At 49.8% G+C, this 20,149-nt stretch overlaps 2 protein-coding genes across 8 annotated transcripts in view; one reads left to right on the top strand and one right to left on the bottom strand.

The window, feature by feature from the left end:
* The window catches only part of FAM118A (family with sequence similarity 118 member A), a 37,192-nt gene extending 28,469 nt beyond the window's left edge, over nucleotides 1–8,723 (top strand). For 2 of the 6 annotated variants that reach the window (XM_021091392.1, XM_021091391.1), the window contains exon 9: nucleotides 8,119–8,722. In XM_021091392.1, coding sequence (XP_020947051.1) covers nucleotides 8,119–8,225 — 107 coding nt within the window. In that variant the 3' untranslated portion in view covers nucleotides 8,226–8,722. Of the gene's footprint in view, nucleotides 1–2,314; nucleotides 3,410–8,118 lie in introns of those variants that run through there. The other 4 variants (XM_021091393.1, XM_021091390.1, XM_005663738.3 and 1 more) reach the window with 4 other exon arrangements.
* SMC1B (structural maintenance of chromosomes 1B) overlaps nucleotides 6,968–20,149 on the bottom strand; it is a 91,051-nt gene continuing 77,869 nt past the window's right edge. For both annotated transcript variants that reach the window (XM_021091389.1, XM_021091388.1), the window contains 5 exons: nucleotides 19,424–19,578; nucleotides 18,142–18,293; nucleotides 16,266–16,335; nucleotides 8,741–8,851; nucleotides 6,968–7,287 (listed from right to left, as the gene is read on the bottom strand). In XM_021091389.1, coding sequence (XP_020947048.1) covers nucleotides 7,186–7,287; nucleotides 8,741–8,851; nucleotides 16,266–16,335; nucleotides 18,142–18,293; nucleotides 19,424–19,578 — 590 coding nt within the window. In that variant the 3' untranslated portion in view covers nucleotides 6,968–7,185. The remainder of the gene's footprint in view (nucleotides 7,288–8,740; nucleotides 8,852–16,265; nucleotides 16,336–18,141; nucleotides 18,294–19,423; nucleotides 19,579–20,149) is intronic.

The following is a 20,149-nucleotide window of genomic DNA, read 5'->3' as shown; positions in this document are numbered from 1 at the left end:
GTATGGGGGGGCTTGGTGTAGGCTTCCTGATGAGAGGGGCTGATGCCTGCCCCCTGGTAGGAGGAGCCGATTCTAATCCCTCTGGTGGGTGGGGCTTAGTCTCTGGATGGGATTAGAGGCAGCTGTGTGCCTGAGGGGTCTTTAGGTAGCAGTTTACTGATGGGCAGGGCTGTGATCCCACCGGGATTGTGGTTTGCCCTGGGGCTTCTCAGCAGCTGACTGATGGGTGGAGCCAGATTTTCCCAAAATGGCCCCCTCCAGAGAAAGGCAGCTGCTGAAGATTCCTGAGAGCTTTGCTTTCAGTGTCCCTCCCTCACGACAAGCCACATTCCCCCCCCCCCCCCCCCCCCGTTTTCCCAGGATGTCCTCCAAGAACTGCAGTCAGGTTTGACCCAGATTCCCTTGGAGACTTAGCTTTGCCCTGGGACCCAGTGCACGTGAAAGTCTGTGTGCGCCTTTTAAGAATGGGGTCTCCGTTTCCCCCAGTCCCGTGGAGCTTCTGCTCACTAGCCCCACTGGGCTTCAATGCCAGGGGCTCTTTCTCCCTGTGCCAGATCCCCACATATGAGGGTTTGATGTGGGGCTCAGAACGCTCACTCCTGTAGGTGAGTCTCTGTGAACCAGTTAGTTTCCAGTCTGTGGGGCTTCCCACCTGGGAAGTCTGGGGTTGTTTATATCGTGAAATCGCCCCTCCTACCTCTTGATGTGGCCTCCTCTTTTTCTTCTGGAGTAGGGGATCTTTTTTAAGGTTTCTGGTCCATTTTGATGAAGTGTGCTCAGCCTTTAGTTGTGAATTTTGTTGTTTTTAGGAGAGAAGTTGGGCTCCAGTCCTTCTATTCCGCCGTCTTAATCCCGTCCCTCCTTACTTAACGTTTAAATTAGCTCCTCAGCGGGTACGATGGAGCAGTGAGTACTTGATGCCCCTTTTTCCTGCTGCGCCACAGGGAACACGTACGGTTGAGTCTGTTACGGACACGGATTCAAATAAACAGCTATGGCAGCGCTGGCAGAGGCTGCCTGTGGGGTGAGGTGGTGGCTCCTGCTGGCTGGTGGTGGTGGAGGGGACTGGCTGAGTGACACCTGCTCCCTTAGATTTTTTTTTTTTTTTTTCCGTCTTTTTAGGCTGCACCCACGACATATGGAGGTTCCCAGGCCAGGGGTCTAATCGGAGCTACAGCCACTGGCCTACACCACAGCCACAGCAACACCAGATCCAAGCTGCATCTGCGACCTACACCACAGCTCACGGCAACGCTGGATCCTTAACCCACGGAGGGAAGCCAGGGATCAAACCTGTGTCCTCAGGGATCCTAGTCGGGTTGGTTACCGCTGAGCCAGGATGGGAACTTCCCGCTCCCTTAGATTTTACAACTTGAAGGAACCTGTCTTTAGAGGGAGATTTCCATGTTGAGAGTATTTTGGATAAAATTCTTGGAAGTCTTAGAGCAGATACCTGGACTGTGAATTCAGCCAGGAGTTCATCCGTAACTCAGTGAAGCTGGGTTCTTTGGGTTGCTCCCTTCCAGACGAGGGTTCCTTTCCTCTAGTCTCTGGTTTCCCTCCTGTCCCCAGGACACCTCGCTGCTGTGGTTAAGGAGGCAGGTGCAGCTGACGGTCCTCTGTCCGTGGTGTGGTCGCTGCTGCCGCTGCCGCCGCAGCTCTTCTGCCTGGGGGCGACCTCTGCGTGGCCTCGTGGTCTGTGCCATCAGCAGAGCCTCCTGCTGGTGGACCTGGCCCGGAGCAGTGGGCAGGCCAGCCTCTGGGGTCCTCGGGGTGCCCTGGGTGCTGGCACCCACACCAGCAGCCACCTCCCTGGGCAGCCCGTCTCTGCAGAGGAAGCCCTCTGGTCCCTTACACAGAGCTTTGTCCTGTTCTGCTCGAGGGGGAGAGAGACTGGTGTGTCTCTGTCCCCAGTGCTGCTGGCCAGGCCCTCGGGCTGCGGGGCGGAGCAGCCCGGCCCCACCTGAGGCCACCCCTGAACCGTCCGCTTCTCCCGGTCCCCAGGCTCCCGCTGCAGGTGTGCGGACCCTGCCCCTCCCCCGTCCGCTAAGAAGGGGAAAAGCACCCACATTCAGGGGTCAGGATGGCCAGCGCTTTGCAAATCTAATGTCCCGTGATTTCCTCTGTCCCCAGTGTTACTTGTAAGTCACAGCGCCGTTTCTCGACAGCGGCCACCAATTCCATCGTGGAGGTGTCTCAGGGTCTTTGGCACATAAGAAAACCCTAATCAGTTTCTGAATTGGAAACCCCATTGCAAATACTTGTTTGGCATCAGCGTTAATGAGTGTTTGGGTGTTGCTTTTTGTTCAAACAGATGATGCTGGGGGGTCTTGAAATCTTTAAAACCAACACAACCTGCAACTTGAAAAGCAGCCTCTGGAACCACAGTGCCCTCTGAAGCCACGAGGAATGTTAGGGAAAGCCGCGCCGGACCTCTGGAGCCAACCGCCAAGACCCCCAAAGAACCACGCGGGCGTGCGGGCCCCGCGCCCCACTGGGTAACTGCTCCAGAGGCGAAGGTGTCCTCGGGGGACCGACAGCCACCACCTCAGAGACCAGCTGAGGGTGGGGTACCTGGCCTGCCCCACTCCCAGGTGACAGGGCCTCTTCGTCAGGGTTTTTTTCCTATTAAAAGGGGGAGAGTGAAGACTGTCCAAGCAACAGTAGCTGCCAAAGAGAAAATAAGAAACTAGACACTTAGATTTATATAACTTTTAGGTAGAAACGTCTGTTACTGTGGGAACAAGCGAGATGCCTGTTCAATAGTGAAGACAGCACTGAGCACGCGGGCGGGAGCCGCGCGCACACGCACACGAAGACTCGCTGGGTCCCGGGGCTTCTCGGGAGTCGGTCCTTTTGGTGACTTTGTTTCCGAAGAACAGCGGGCTGAGTGCTGCGGAGCCCGCAAGAGCCAGAGGCCTGCGCACAAGCCCGGTGCAGGGTCGGCACATGGGTTGGTGATGGTTACCTGAGAAGCTGCAAGTTACATGTTTAGTTAAGTCAATTTCAAGGTTTTCAAGCCTTCTTTCTGTGGGTTAAGGTCCAGCCTTTCTGCTCTCAGCTCTTAAATTCTCCCCAGGGCCCACGTGAAAGGATTTGCACAGAGCGGAGCAGGCACAAGTTCGTCTGTGCCGTTTTAGAGTCCTCGGGGTTCTCCCAGGGCAGAGCCGCCTGGGCTGTGTGCCTGTGCCCGGTGGCCCCTGGTCCTGGCTCAGCCCTGCTTGGCATCTGTGCCAAGGCTGCCTGTTTAGTAGCTCCCTGCGGACGTAAAGAAAGTGAACAAGAAACGTGAGGCTGGGAAGTGTAGGGAGAGAGAAGCCAGAGCTGCTGAAGGCCTTTTCTTTTTCTCTTTGAAGCATGGAAAACGGATCTTTTATGTCACTCTTGTCAAAAATAAAATTTTATTTTCAACTCTATTGCTAAGCTTTTCTTTAGTTACAAGATGTGGTACAATGTATTTCATGAGAATTTTTGCCTTGAGTTGCCACTCAGTTGTGAAATTAATTGATTACTTAAGTATTTAAAATTTTAAAAAGTAAACATCTAGGTCTGCTTTAACAAGAAGACATTGGAGTTCCCTTGTGGTACAGAGGAAACAAATCCAACGAGGAACCATGAGGTTGCCAGTTCGATCCCTGGCCTCACTCAGTGGGTTGAGGATCTGGCCTTGCCGTGACCTGTGGTGTAGGTCACCGACGCGGCCCGGATCCTGCGTTGCTGTGGCGTAGGCCAGCCGCTCCAGCTCCGACTGGACCCCTAGCCTGAGAACCTCCATATGCCCCGGGTGTGGCCCGAAATAGCAAAAAAAAAAAAAAAAAAAGAAAAAGAGAAGACATTTTACAAACTGCAATGGGGGCAGGATGGCTGAATCTGAAAGTTGGTGAGACACAGGGTGACAATATTACGAGCTTGGAAAGAGAATCTAAAGCTGGAAGGTAAAGCAGAGCCAATTCAGGTCGAGCTTTGAGAATCGCCATGCAGGAGAATCGAAGGCCTTGCTTTAAAAGATATATTTAGTCATTTCTCTGATTTTTGTTTGTTTTCCTTTTTGCCTTTTCTAGGGCCGCTTCCCACGGCATATGGAGGTTCCCAGGCTAGGGGTCGAATCGGAGCTGTAGCCACCGGCCTACGCCAGAGCCACAGCAACGCGGGATCCGAGCTGCATCTGCAACCTACACCACAGCTCACGGCAACGCCGGATCGTTAACCCACTGAGCAAGGCTAGGGATTGAACCCGCAACCTCATAGTTCCTAGTCAGATTTGTTAACCACTGCGCCACGACGGAAACTCCTGATTTTTGTTTTTAATACAAATTTATTCCAACATGACTGATGTATTAGAAAAAGCAGTCAGCATAGCACATCCACCTGTGGCTAATCTTGTCTGTGAGAAACTGGGTCAGGGCGTGACTACAACGTGGCTTGTTTGCTGCCTCAGAGAGAACAGGTTTTACATTTTTTTTTTGCTTTTTTTTACTTTCAGGGCTGTACCCGGGGCATTCGGAGGTTCCCAGGCTAGGGGTCCAATCAGAGCTACAGCTCTCGGCCTACACCTACACCACAGGTCACAGCAACGCCGGATCCTTGACCCACTGAGTGAGGCCAGGGATTGAACCCGCCACCTCATGATTCCTAGTCGGATTCGTTTCTGCTGCGCCACTACAGGAACTCCCCAGGTTTTACATTGTTTTTTTTTTTTTTTGCCTTTTCTAGGGCTGCACCTGTGGCATATGGAGGTTCCCAGGCTAGGGGTCCAATCAGAGCTGTAGCTGCTGGCCTGCACCACAGCCACAGCAACTTGGGATCTGAGCCAAGCCTGCGACCTACACCAAGCTCACGGCAACACCGGATCCTTGACCCACTGAGCAAAGCCAGGGATCGAACCCGCAACCTCATGGTTCCTAGTCGGAGTCGTTAACCCCTGCGCCAGGACGGGAGCTCCAGGTTTTACATTCTTGAATGGTTGTGTTTCATGTGGTCATCCAGACACCTGTATGGTAACCTCTGCTGCCTCATCAAAGCCCGAAAGACTCTGGCCCGTGAAGGCGGCTGGACCTGCTCCAGGTGGAAAGCAGGAGGCTGCAGCCAGCTGCCCAGCGCCCTGGGGGGACAGGCCGCCCGCCCTCCGGCCCCCACCCGCACTGGTGCGGCAGCAAGCGTCACGGGGGCGCCCCTTTCCCAGGTCAGCTTCCGGGCGGTTTGGGGGTGAGGCGCCTGTGTCCTGTGTAGCTGTGCCTTTAACCATTTAACCCTATAAAGCCGGCTTCTTACCAGGTTCATTTTTGTTGGGAGTTGGTGCCCCCGCCCCACAGTTGCTGTCCCCCTGCGGTTTCCGCCGGGTGCCTTGGCGTAGCCAGGCGCTTTTCCGGGATGAGGGTTGCTGTGTTGGACGGAGCAGTGACCCTGCTTTGAAGGCCTCTGACGGTCCGCAGTCTCAGGGGTGAGGTCAGCGTCTGCCCCAAGCCGTGTGGCACCGAAGGGCTGGTTTGATGTCTTCCAAGGCAGAGGGAGGTCGCGCCCACCAGGACTGGAAAAAGGTACAAGCGGGCGACTTCTGGCCCTCACGCCTTCAGAGGTTGGCTGGGGGAGGGCAGGAAGCAGGTTTTTGGGTGACTTCCATCTGTTTCTTAGGCACAGAGTGTATTTTGTTTACAGGGAACAGTGTCGTTCAAAGGTGATTCCATTACTTCAGGAGGCGACTCCCTGATTGGCACTTAAATACAGCACCACTATCATTTTTTATTCCATTTTTATTTATTGATTTGTCTTTTTGCCATTTCTAGGGCTGCTCCCACGGCGTATGCAGGTCCCCAAGCCAGGGATTGAACCCGCAACCTCATGGGCTCCTAGTTGGATTCGTTAACCACTGAGCCACGGTGGGAACTCCTTTCTTTTTCCATTTTTAAATGGAAATGAAGTACTATTGAAAACACTGCACCTTTTTTTGGTCTTTTTAGGGACGCACCCGTGGAATTTGGAGGTTCCCAGGCTAGGGGTCTAACTGGGGCTGTAGCCACCGGCCTACGCCAGAGCCACAGCAACGCAGGATCCTTAACCCACTGAGCGAGGCCAGGGATCGAACCCACATCCTCATGGTTCCTAGTCGGATTCGTTAACCACTGAGCCACAACGGGAACTCCCAAAAAGCTCTGCAACTTTGGATTCAACCAACCTTGGATTGAAAATAGTTGGGAAAAAAAAAGACTCCAGGAAGTTCCAAAACCATCTAGAATTTGCCGTGTATAGGCTACTATTTACAAACATTTACGCTGTATCAGGCACTATAAACAATGCAGAGATGGTTAAAGGGAGGCTGTGGGCTGTATGCGGATTCCTACCAACGCATATAAGGAACTGGAGCATCCCTGGGCGGTGGTACAGGGGCTCCCAGAGAGAAGGGACCACTGCAGTCGAGCGGAGCAGTGGGCTGTTGCTTGGGAGAGCCTGTGTCCTTCTGTCTGTTTTTTCTTTTTATGACCACATCTACCGCATATGGAAGTTCTTAGGCCAGGGTTGAATGGGAGCTGCAGCTGCCGCCTACATCACAGCCACAGCAGCACTGGATCTGAGCTGCATCTGCAACCTCTGCCGCAGATCACAGCAACCCCGGATCCTTAACCTACCGAGGGAGGCCGGGGATTGAACCCACGTCCTCACAGACACCACGTGGGGTTCTTCCCCGCCGAGCCACAACAGGAACTCTGAAACAACTCAATTTCACCTTAAATCCTTTATTTCTAAAATTACGGAGTGCAGACGTTTGAAATTAGACTATTTTTATTGATACTTTCAGTACTGGTTTCAGTCCCTCCGAAATAATTTTCCCTAAGACACAGGTCCAATACCGTGTAACTAGCACACTTAGAAACCAAGTTTCTTCTCTTAAAGGTTTACTTAAACTGTGCAAGGCAACATCGCAGCAAAGGTGAGTGATGCCGGATTAAAAAACTTTGACTGGATTTCAAAATGGAAGTTAAAACTATGTTTTCAGAGCTAACGCACAGGAGATGCTATTTACTGGAGTGGGGCCTGAACACTTTGTAACAGAGGCAAGCATCTTTGGCGGGGGACAAGCTTTTGCTTGCTCCCAAAGTCTGTCAGGTAGATGGAACGTGGGGGTGAGAACGGAACAAGGGTTGGCCTGACCACGCAGCACTCTGCCCACCGCTACCATCGCGCTGAGGCCTAACGGGGCTCCCGCTGCCTCCTGCTGCTCTCTCTCCCCTCGGTTTCTGGATACTGAGAAAGGTCCAGGGTCAAAGCTCGGCTGAACATGCAGTCGTCTTGCTGAAACGGAGACAAGACAGTACCGTCAGTCCCTGTCATCAGATGTGAAGTCAGGGCCCTCAGTGAGTCTGGACTGAGCTTTGCAAAAGGACCCTCCTTGCAGCCAAACGTATCGCCTGTCTGCATTGACATGAGCTCTATTTCGTTTTTGGAGTTACCTGGCAAAATGTACCAGCTCTGCTACCCCAAACGGGCCTTTCACACACGGATTGTTTTAAATGAAAGGCTACTGAGAAACAGCAGACGGAGGAAAAAACTAAAAACGAAGCACAAGACTCCCTTTTGGTAAAGGAAATTCATTGACATAAAAGATGGCCACCTCTTCACTTTTTCTTTTTTTTTTTTTTAGGGTCGCACCCATGGCACATGGATGCCCCCAGGCTTGGCGTCAACTCAGAGCTACAGCTGCCGGCCTACACCACAGCCCCAGCCGTGCCGGATCCTCGACCCACTGAGTGAAGCCAGGGACGGAACCCGCATCCTCACGTTTCCTAGCTGGGCTCCTGACCGCTGGGCCACAACGGGAGCTCCAACCTCTCACTCGTGGCCAGTGCAGAGGTCAGCGGCATCTGCAGGGCAGCTCTGACTCCAGCCTGCTCCTGGCCCTCCTCCCGGAGCCCCAGGCCTCTGCCTTCCAGCCTCGCATGCTTGTCCCCGTCCAGGCCCTCGCCACCGCTGGCTTGTTCACCGCTGGGTGTGCCCTCAGGTCCCAGGCTGATGCTCTTGTTTACCTTTCCGCCTCCCGCTGGTCTAACTGACAGGGCCTGCCAGAGCCTGAGATTTTATTCCTGTCCTGCACTGCTAATGAGAATTCCCGTTTCTCTCCTGCAGCGTGTTCCAGCGATGCCGTGACAGGAGGTAGGCGCAGGGAGGGAAGTGGATTTTATCTTGGCTTCAAGGAGGACTCAGGAAGTGAAACCGAATTGTCTAAGGACTGAATGATCTGAATGAGTTGCTCTGCTCCATTAGCGCAGGTAAGTATTTTCAAGGGCTTCTAGAATGACGATGCACCTGAGAACTTGTGGTCAATTTCTTTGTTTTTTCCTCTGGTACTTTTGGAGGATAAATGGGTCCCTGTTAGTTCTACCATGTTGCATTTCTATTTGCCTAAAACATTCAGACCTTACAGAAATAGGAAATATAATACTAGCAGTCTAATTCCTGTAAGTTAATATGTACTATTATTTTACAAGCAAAACTATCATACTTACTGTTCTGCAATTTTCAACTGGCTTTTTCACTTAAAATAGATCTTACCTTTCTGTATACGGCCACAGAAAAACATCCGAGTAGTTCCTTTTAAGTCTTATTGATTAAAAAATCACCCCAGCCTATATCTGTCACTGCTGAAATCAAACAGTATCTACACTCTGTGAGGAACTTGAGATGCTGTTGCTGGGACCCCCCCGCCGCCCCGGGCTGATTTTCCTCCTCCCCTCTGCCGTGTCTTTACCTCTGGATAGATGCCTATCAGCGCATCAGCTTTGGAATAGAACTCTTCTTTCAGGGAAATAATTATCATCTGAAACTGTTCCTGAGTCTGCTCCTTGATGTAACTTGACACCTGGGAGGAACCAAAAGCGTCAACCCCGTCCCATCAGTAAGGATGCAGAAGGCACCTGGCCCTTCAGTAAGGAAAGGCGGCCTTCCTGGGGGCCCTGAGAACAGGCCCTGTCCGTCTGAGTCTGACAGGACGCCTGCCTGCCTGCCTTCCTGGTGATTCAGGCAGGGAGTCACTGCAACCGCAGAAGCGGAGATAGCTCAGATTCTAAAATAAGAGATTAGAAAACTAGAAACCTCATTAAATCTGACTGAAAACCTAAATATTTTTAAGAGAAACATCTAACCTAGACTATCATGTGAATATGCAACCAACTTCTACAACAAGATAAAACTACCACTTGGGTATTTGATGAGGGTGAAGAAGGGCTGGTATTTTAAGCTCCCAGCTTCCTCTGTTGCCAACTCAAAAGCTGAAGATGGGAGAAATATGGCAATTATATATGTATTCATTGTCCATGATCAACTCATTTGGTGAGCGGGGAATTCAGTGGCTCCTTCAGGAGCCTTAATTCCAAGGAATGGAGTAAGAACAAAACAGACTGGCTAGAAATGCGTCTTGGTGAAAATCTCTACTCAGAATCTGGAGAACGATAAAGAACTTAAGACTCAAATCACAGTTTTAACAAGATGCTTGCCGATTCCCTGGATCTCTCTGCAAGCCTAGAGTGTGCCTTCTCCGTGTATTGGCCTGACTGCAGCCAAGATACTGAGAACACTCATTCTGGAGGCAGGAATGGCCACTTCGGTTGAGGAATGAGGCCCCGGCTGAGGTGAATTTGGGCTACAGGCTGAATTCACAGGCAGAAGGAACTCCAGCACTGGAGGCACCATGGTGCCGAGTAGGTAGCCACCGCGATACAGGACTTTGAGGAAGTCCGTTTCTGTTTTGTTGGTTAGTTCAGTGTGGTAATCTCTAGGTCCATTCACGTTGATGCAAATGGCATTATTTCATTCTTTTTATGGCTGAGTAATAGTCCATTGTGTGTGTGTGTGTGTGTGTACACATATATACACCTTTATTCGTCCCTTTGTCAGTGGACATTTAGGTTGTTTCCATGTCTTGGCTACTGTAAATAGTGCTGCTGTGAGCAGCAGGGTACATGTATCTTTTCAAATTATCAGAGTTCCTGTCATGGCTCAGCAGTTAACGAATCCGACGAGCATCCATGAGGATGTAGGTTTGATCCCTGGCCTTGTGGGTTAAGGATCTCGAGTTGGCATGAGCTGTGGTGTAGGTTGCGGACACTGCTCGGATCTGGCATTGCTGTGGCTGTGGTGTAGGCCAGCAGCTATAGCTCTGATTGGACTCCTAGCCTGGGAGCCTCCATATGCCATGGATGTGGCCCTAAAAAGACCCCAAAAAAAAGTCAAATTATAATTGTCTGGGTGTACGCCCAGAAGTGGGATTACTGAATCATATGGCAACTTTATTTTTAGGTGTTTTTTTTTTTTGGTTTTGTTTTTTGATTTTTAGGGCCGCACTTGTGGCATGTGGAAGTTCCCAGGCTAGAGGTCAAATCGGAGCTACAGCTGCTGGCCTTCACCACAGCCACAGCCACGACAGATCCGAGCCACCTCTGTGACCTACACCAGCTCACAGCAACGCTGGATCCTTAACCCACTGAGTGAGACCAGGGATGGAACCTGCATCCTCATGGATACTAGTCAGGTTCTTAACCTGCTGAGCCACAACAGGAACTCCTGGGCTCTATTCTGTTCCATTGACCCCTATGTCCGTTTTGTGCCAATAACTTTCTTCCTTTCTTTTTTTAAGGAGGCACCCACGGCATATGGAGGTTCCCAGGCTAGGGGCTGAATCAGAGCTGTAGCTGCTGGCCTACATCACAACCATAGGAACGCCAGATCCTTAACCCCCTGATCGAGGCCAGGGATTGAATCCACATCCTCATGGAAACTAGTCGGGTTTGTTACCGCTGAGCTGCGGCAGTAACTCCTTGCACCAATAACTCTGAATAACTGCAGCTTTGTAGTATTGTCTGCAGTCTGGGAGGGTTCTGCCTTCTGCTTTATTCTTTTTTTCTCAGGATTGCTTTGGCAATTATGGGTCTTTTATGGTTCCACATACATTTTACGATTATTAAGTTCTGTGAAAAGTATCACGGGTAATTTGATGGGGATCACATTAAATCTGTAGTCTGGGAGTTCCCGTGGGGCGCAGTGGTGAACGACTCCGATGAGGAACAATGAGGTTGTGGATTCGATCCCTGGCCTTGCTCAGTGGGTTAAGGATCCGGCGTTGCCGGGAGCTGTGGTGTAGGTTGCAGATGTGGCTCGGATCCCACGTTGCTGTGGCTCTGGCGTAGGCCAGTGGCTACAGCTCCGATTGGACCCCTAGCCTGGGAACCTCCATATGCCGCAGGAGCGGCCCTAGAAAAGGCAAAAAGACAGAAAAAAAAAAAAAATCGTAGGTTGCTTTGGGTAGTAAAATGGCCCTTTTAACAATATTAAGTCTTCAAATTTTTTCAGATTCTTCAAATCTTCTCATTTCTTTGAACCATCTTCAATTTTCTTAATGCTTTGTAGTTCTTAGCATGTAAGTCCCTCACCTCCTTAGTAAGGCTCATTTCCAAGGACTGTTTCTTTATGGGATTTTGGAAGTCACTGTTTACATCCCCTTTCCCATTTCATTGCCACTGTAAAGTAATGCGGCAGATTTCTGTGAGTGAACCTCATATCCTGCTACCTGCTGAATGGTTCTAGTAGCTCTTGCTGGAGTCTTTAGGGCTTCCTGCATACAGTATCATGTCATTCTGCATATAATGGCAGTTTTACCTCTTCCCTACTGATTCGAATACCTTTTCTTTTTCAGGGTTGCACCTAAAAAAGGCATGTGGAGGTTCCCAGGCTAGGGTTTCAATCAGAGCTACAGCCGCCGGCCTACACCACAGCTGCTGGCCTACACCACAGCCACAGCAACACAGAATCCGAGCCGCGTCTGCAACCTACACCATGGCTCACGGCAACGCCCGATCTTTAACCCACGGAGCAAGGCCGGGGATCGAACCCACAACCTCATGGTTCCCAGTCAGATTCATTTCCACTGAGCCACGACGGGAACTCCTTGAATACCTTCTCTTTCTTTTTTTGTCTGACTGCATGGTAGGACTTCCAATACTATGTTGAATAGAGGTGGTGAGAGTGGGTAACCCTTGTCTTGTTCCAGATTTTAGCAGAGAAACTTTTCACTGTTGAGTATTCTACTGTCTGTTTGTCATAAATAGCTTTTATTATGTTAAGATATGTCCTTCTGTATACCCTTTCATAAAGGTTTTTATCATGAATGGATGTTGAGTTTTACCAGAGGCGTTCTCTGCGTCTACTGAGATGACCACCTGGCTAGTGACTTGTGTTAAAGTGGTGTGTGACACTGACTGACCTGTGCACAGTGAACCCTACTTGTGACCCTGGGACGGCTCCAACTTGGTCATGATATATGACCTTTTTTTATGTGTTGTTGGATTCGGTTTGCTAATGTTTTGTTGAGATTTTTGCATCTATATTCATCAAAGATACTGGCCTATAATTTTCTTTTTGGTAGTGTTTTTATCTGGTCTTGCTGTCAGGGTGATGGTGGCCTCACAGAATGTCTTTTGTTTTTTGCCTTTTCTAGGGCTGCTCCTGCGGCATATGGAGGTTCCCAGGCTAGGGGTCTAATTGGAGCTGTAGCCACCGGCCTACGCCAGAGCCACAGCAACAGAATGTCTTTTCAAAGTGTTCCTTTCTCTTCAGTCTTTTGGAAGAATTTGAGAAGGATCAGTCTAAGTTCGTCTATGTATGTTTGGAAGAATTTGCCTAGGAAGCCATCTGGTCCTGGCCTTTTTTTTTTTTTTTTTTTTTTTGTCTTTTTAGGGCCGCATTCGCGGCATTTGGAGGTTCCCAGGCTAGGGGTCAAATCAGAGCTATAGCTGCCAGCCTACACCAGCGCCACAGCAACTCGAGATTGGAGCCATGTCTGTGACCTACACCACAGCTCATGGCAATGCTAGATCCTTAACCCACTGAGCGAGGTCAGGGATCGAACCTACATCCTCATAGATCCTAGTCGGGTTCGTTATCCCCTGAGCCATGAAGGGAACTCCTGGTCCTGGACTTTTTCTCTGTAGGAGTTTTGTTTTGAGATATTGCTAGGATGGAAGAGAAGACAGGATGCAAATATATAAGGAGTGCATTATGCTAGGACAGTTACCTATGATGAATGTTGGGTGCCCTGATCACAAGAGGAAGTGAACACTCAACCCTAGTGGTTCATACCACGTAACTGCTCATACTCAACTCAACAGTGGGGTGCCAGGAATCTAAGTCTCAAAGGGAAACTGGAAACTAAGAGTTTCTAAATACATAGGATAGGTGCCAACATAATCTCGTAAGGGGTTCCCATCGCGGTTCACAGTAACAAACCCGACTAGTATCCAGGAGGACTCAGGTTTGATCCCTAGCCTTGCTCAGTGGGTTAAGGCTCTGGCGTTGCTGTGAGCTGTGGTGTAGGTTGCAGACTCGCCCTGGATCCTGAGTTGCTGTGGCTGTGGTGTGGGTCGGCAGCTGCAGCTCCGAGTCGACCCCTAGCCTGGGAACCTCCATATGCCACAGGTGCGGCCCTGAAAAAAAGAGGAGTCGGGTAAGACCTGGTACCTGAAGGTGCCCTTATTACATACATCTAAATTCTGCCAGAAGATGCAGACATTTTTAAATGCTCCGGGGAGGAGTCCACAATGATGGATCCCTGCCCCCACCCCAACACGCAAAGGATATGGGATACAAGTGCTAACATGAACTTCCTGAAGGGGAATTTCTCCCAAATGAGTCAGGCCATGGCGTCCACTTACTTGATGCAGACTGGCTGGCATTCAAGAGAAACAAACCAGGATTTTCTTTTAGGAGTTCCCGTCGTGGCTCAGTGGAAACGAATCTGACTAGGAGCCATGGAGTGGTGGGTTCAGTCCCAGTGGGTTAAGGATCTGGCGTTGCTGTGAGCTGTGGTGTAGGTCGAAGACGCAGCTTGGATTCTGTGTTGCTGTGGCTGTGGTGTAGGCCGGCAGCTGTAGCTCCAATCAGACCCCTAGCCTGGGAACCTCCATATTCCATGGGTGCAGCCCTAAAAAGCAAAAACCAAAATTTCTCTTGTTCCTGTGTTTTCTTCTTCCTCCAGTTATCCTTAAGTCTCTGATTGCTCACAGCTCTTGCCACATTCTCTATAAGGTTTGGGGGACTTTGGATTTTTTCCAACTTTTGTGGGTATGGAGTTGTTATGCTATTCATATATATGCTGTGACATATTCAAAAAGCAAGGTCCTAGAGAGATCTGTGTTAGATGAACACAGCCTGGGAAATGCTGAAAGCTAACATTTTTTGCCATGAGAAGTTACTCCCGGCTGCGGCTCCTGAAAATCCTAACTCTCGGGCATCACATGTGAAAATCCATGGGGGTGGCACCTCAAGAGGGAACGCATCTTGGAGTAACCGTGGCGGAGTGGGTTAAAAATCTGACTTGCTGCAGAGGCACGAGTTCCATCCCAGGCTGAGCACAGCCACAGTTGCAGTGTAGGCTGCAGCTGCAGCATGGGTCATAGTTGTGGCTCGGGTTCAGTCCCTGGCCTGGGAACTTCCATATGCTGAGGACTCAGCCATTGCAGAAAAAAAAAAAAAACGAAAAGAGTGACTGTATCTCTCAGGAGTGGACTCATCAACCAAGCTCATGAGACTAACACATCAAACAGAATGCCAGGCTACAAAGCAGTAGTGACATGACCTCTGTCTGTCAGCACGACCAGAACAGCCAGACTCCCTGTAAGCAGCTATAAATGCAAAGCCCATCATTTCTGGAGTACGGATGACCCTGGAATCAGAACCGGGAGTTTAACTGATCCATTTCTGGAAATGGACGGCTCTGGCCGTAGGACCCTCAGGACACAGGGAATCTGCAGGATGGAGCTGTCCTAGGCCGGGGCAGTGATGGGCACTGCCAGTGTCTGTGTCACTCCTTTGGTCATGCTTCTGTGTTCAAGGCTATTCTCATTTAAATTGTCAAGATGGGTGGTCTCTCAGGGGGCTTTATATATCCTTGCACTGATCTTGAAGGCTGACCTTAAAAATTGAATTCTGCAGAGTTCAAGGGAGTGCGTAGTTCCCTCATTGTCTCAAATACTGAAAACAGGATTATGCAGAAGTGTGGTAACTGACCAGATAAATTTTAATAAATAATTTTTAATAAATGCCTTTGGAATTTTACTTAAACATGTTATTTCGGGACTTTTAATAAAACCGATTTGGTTTTCCATGGGGTCTACTATTAAGGACACTCCAGGTCCGAATGCCTGGATGTGGGGAAAACACCCAGCAGCAATCTGTGGGTCCTCCCTGAGTCAATTCCCCAGTAACTGACTGGGGGTCCCCTAAACCTGAATGAAAGTACTACCCTGAATCATCTTGTTTTTGGATTTTAACTTAGATTTCATTTTTATTTTATTTATTATATATATTTTTTGTCTTTTTGCCTTTTCTAGGGCCGCTCCCACAGCATATGGAGGTTCCCAGGCTAGGGCTCCAATCGGAGCTGTAGCCACCGGCCTACGCCAGAGCCACAGCAACGGGGGATCCGAGCCGCGTCTGCGACCTACACCACAGCTCACGGCAACGCCGGATCGTTAACCCACTGAGCAAGGGCAGGGACCGAACCCGCAACCTCATGGTTCCTAGTCGGGTTCGTTAACCACTGCGCCACGACGGGAACTCCTATTTTTAATTTATTATTTTTTTTGCTTTTTAGGGCCGCACCAGAGGCACATGGAGGTTCCCAGGCTAGGGGTCTACTCGGAGCTGTAGCTGCCAGCCTATGCTAGCGCCACAGCAACATGGGGTCCGAGCTACATCTGCAACCTACACCCCAACTCACAGCAACGCCGGATCCTTAACCCACTGAGTGAGGCCAGGGATTGAACCTGCAACCTCATGGTTCCTAGTCGGACTTGTTTCTGCCGCGCCACGACAGGAACTCCCTCCTAGATTTCATTTTTATTTTTATTTTGTCTTTTTGCCATTTCTTGGGCCGCTCCCACGGCATATGGAGGTTCCCAGGCTAGGGGTCGAATCGGAGCTGTAGCTGCCAGCCTACGCCAGAGCCACAGCAACGGGGGATCCAAGCCGTGTCTGCGACCTACACCACAGCTCACGGCAACGCCGGATCGTTAACCCACTGAGCAAGGGCAGGGATCGAACTCGCAACCTCATGGTTCCTAGTCGGATTCGTTAATCACTGCGCCACGATGGGAACTCCTAGATTTCATTTTTAATTAGCAATTATCAAACAGTGTTTGTTCAAGGTAAACTGCCTTTTGATTGCAATGGGACCCCTGAATTGTAGATATTCTATTGGAAATTAAAAGCACAAAGAAACTTACTTTGCCAATGTTAGTGTTGTCCAGGGCTGCATCCACTTCGTCTAAAACAAAGAACGGAGCAGGCCGAAAACTACAAGAAAAGTACAATTAAGTACGTTACAACTTTGTTTACCAATGCCTTGGAGCAGAGGACGAGCAGTATTTGGAATAAATAAGATGCATCCTTTTGGATGCTTGTCCTCTGTGTGGTAACTACGATGCTCCGTGCCCAGTCACAGAGCATCTTCTAATAGTCTCCATGTTAGAGGCTCACTTTGCAAATACGCCTCACTTATCATCTGTGTGACCTGCACAGGTGGCTCTGGGGTGGTCCTCCCGGTGCCTCTGACATCAGGGGTGACAAGGTCTACCTCCTGCTTTACCCAGGGCGCCAAGACCCCGCCTCCTCTACCAACTCCGTCTCTGACTTCCTGACACTGGTACCTCCGTGGCTTCGTGCTTAGGGCACTCTCCTGTATAATTAGCTCCTTGGTGACCTCATCTCTAAGTACCACCTGGGCATCAATGTGAGCGTTCTGACCTCTCTCTCGCACCCTTGCCTCACATGTCCAAAGGCGTACTCAGCAGCTCCACGTTGGGGGAGTTCTCTTGTGGCGCAGCGGGTTAAGGATCCGGTGCTGTCGGTAGAGCAGCTTGGGCCACTGCTGGGGCTCTGGTTCTGACCTTGGTCTAGGATCTCCTATACAGCCAGGGTGTGGCCAAACAAACAAATGACCCCCCACCCCGCCACACACACACAACACCCAGCTCCTGTGGTTGTTTAACAGCTCAAACTCCTCACCCACCCGCTCCAAACCTGCTCCTCCTACAGTCTTCATCTCAGTTAATGGCAGATCTCATTACTCTGGTTGATTAGGCCAAACCCCACGGGGTCACCCCTGGGTCCCTCATGCCCCACGCCGTCTGCTCAGCCTCCTGCTCCCTGGTCCTACCAGGCACCATCTTCCACCTTGACTGCTGGGTCGGAGTCCCAGCCTTTGCCTGCCACTGCTGTATACAGCCTGAACGCCACAGGCGCCAGGCCCACTCCGGCCTCAGCGCCTCTGCACTTGTTCCTCGTGTCTAGAACATTCTTCCCTTAGAAACCTCTCCGAGAACGTCTATCCTCAGTACATGCTCCCTTCATTTCTTCAATTCTTCGCTCAACTGTTACCTTTTCAAACAGGCCTCCCCAGAAGACTTCAAATATTGCAAACCCTGCCCTGTTACTGCTGCCATTCCCATCTTTAACTTTCTCCATTTTCTCACAGTCTCTATGTTAGAGAAGGACTTTACGAACATGCCTCATTCGTCGTCTCTCCCCCCGCCAACTGAAATGAACTGTGGCTGAGGCAGGGTATTTGCCTCTCTAATGCCCACATCACCACTTGACACAGGAAATACTGAGTATCTGCTGAACAGAAGGATGGGGCGGCCCCGGCCATGGTCAGGTATACGGTGCCATCGCCGTCAGTGGAAATGAGGGCCCACGTCTTTTCAGAAGAGATACTGTGCTTAACGCTCCTTACTCAAGCAGGTCGCTGGCTGTGGACTAGAAAACTAACATACGCGTTAGGTGTTTTTATTTGTTTGGGTTTGCTGTTACTGTTCTGGGGTTTTTTGGCAATCCTGATTTCATTTTTGGCCACCGATACTCCTTTTTCTTTTCTATAAAGCTGGAGTATTAGTAGCTGCTGATAGTAACAAATTGGATAAAAATCTGTCAAAGACTTAACTAGATTTGCTGCCTAAATTGTTCTAGGCCTAAAACATAACCTGAATGGTCTGGTTGAGAAGTCGGTTTTGTGTCACACAGGCTGAAGGTGAGCAAAGACAGCTGGTTAACGTCTCCTGCAGGAAGCTCCACCGGCCTCTGCTCTGACCTCTGGGGCCTCACCTGTGCACAGCGAACAGGAGGGCCAGCGCTGCCACGCACTTCTCTCCCCCGGACAGATTATCCATGGGCATGAACCGTTTGCCTGGGGCCACGCAGTTGTAGCTGATGCCCTCCAAGTACGGCTCTTCGGGGTTCTCCGGGCTAAGAAATGCCTGAAACATACATTATTTATTTAGCAATATCAGAAAAGCTATTCATAAATTTCAACCTAGGACTGTAAGAATTTAACTGCAAAATGCTGTTGGTGAGATTTCCCTCCATTCTGATGAAAAAATACCAATGCCTGAAAAATAAGTGTTTAGCTCTACCTGTAATCACAGCAAGGCTGCCTGGCTGGGGCGCAGAGGGAAACATCTAACAGACAGGAAAGATGAGGCCTTCCCACCAGACTAGCCCTCAACTTCAGCAGCTCACGCTTGTCTTATTGCAGCCTTCCCTCAATTCATTCACTGGTCCTTTCGTCAAAAATTTTTGTTTTTTTTTAAAGAAAGAAGAGTTTATTGAGATAAGAGATGCTGCCAGCACAGCAGGATAACCTCCCAACGGTCGGGGAGAGCTGACGCCTTTCCTCAAACCTTTGCTAAATACCTATTATGGGCCAGGTTCTATAGATTCAGAGATGAACCCTGCCCTCAAGGAGTTAACGGGATTTTTTTTACTCTAACTTTACTGAAAACTATTTTCGGTTGAAATTCTAAATATCTGGTTCAAGAGTACCTCAGTCATGAACGAGCACTGTGAAAAGGGGAAGCAGGTACCGAAGATTCAACCTGCATCTTAGTCCCACCGAATGTGTGCTGTGAGTGTGGACCACGGAGCAGGGAGTCTGTCACTCCAAGGGCGTGTCCAGATCTGGAACCTGCCTTTAGTCCTCTCCCCTCCTCTGTCACTGTGGGCAGGTCCACAGCCCCGGTCCCTATTCCCCCAAGTTCCTCCACCTTACCCCAACTACTACAGAGGCCAGTGTCAGCTCTCTAAGAGCACGTGAGTATAGATGAGAGAATTCCACAACTGAAGAGAACTTGGAAACCGGAGGATCTAACCCCCTCCTGGTGCAGAGACGAAGCAGGACCAGCGGGGCTCTGGCTTGTCCAGGCTGGCCAGTGGTGGGGTGAGGAGGATCTAGAACACAGGCCATGGTGGTGACCAACAGTCATAAGCTGACGCTGCCCTGTGAGTGGGTTGTTCAAATAGTGGTGGTGATTTCCCGCCAGAACAAACAAAACAAAACACCCCTAACAACACAAAGTTCCCACTCATATTTGGGGTAAAAAGTACGTACTTGGGCACTGTTGTTTCTGCAGAGCTTCTTGTAGATCTGATCAATTGAGACTGAGACGTGCTCAAAACACTGGCTGAAAAGATCATATCTCCTTTTTTTCACCTGTTCAAACTCTTGCCTACACATTCTGGCTTCCTTTCTGCTGGCCTCAAAAGCTAAGAGAGAATCAATGTTCTTTATTTTGGAGACCACTAAAGGTCTTCTCTTATTTTAACTTTAAAGCATAAAATATTAAAAAATTTTTTTTTTTTTTTTTTTTTGCTTTTTAGGGCTGTACCTGTGGCACATGGAGGTTCCCAGGCAGGCCTACACCACAGCCACCGCAACGCCAAATCCAAGCCCCATCTGTGACCTACACCACAGCTCATGGCAACGCCGGATCCTTAACCCACTGAGCAAGGCCAAGGATTGAACCTGCAACCTCATGGATACTAGTCAGGGAACTTGTTTTTAAAATTTTATGGCTGTACCCACGGTACATGGAAGTTTCTAGGCCAGGGGTTGAATCTAAGCCGCAGCTGCGAGTCACTGCAGTTGGATTCTTAACCCACTTCAGAAACTCTTAAATTGGATTTTGGGTTTAGCTGTCTTGAGTAAAATCTACCTTCAAAATACCTTAACTGTTATTAATCTCAAGAAAATGATTCTTAAAATTGATGAGCCCTTTTTCTAGTAGGTCTGATTTTTATTTATCATTATTTTTTTAGGGCTGTACCCAAGGCATAT

Source organism: Sus scrofa, chromosome 5 (genome assembly GCF_000003025.6).
Source record: "Sus scrofa isolate TJ Tabasco breed Duroc chromosome 5, Sscrofa11.1, whole genome shotgun sequence".
NCBI classification, from domain to species: domain Eukaryota; kingdom Metazoa; phylum Chordata; class Mammalia; order Artiodactyla; family Suidae; genus Sus; species Sus scrofa.
The sequence above is the reverse complement of the archived record's forward strand: the minus strand, read 5'-3'. Positions and strand labels throughout refer to the sequence as shown.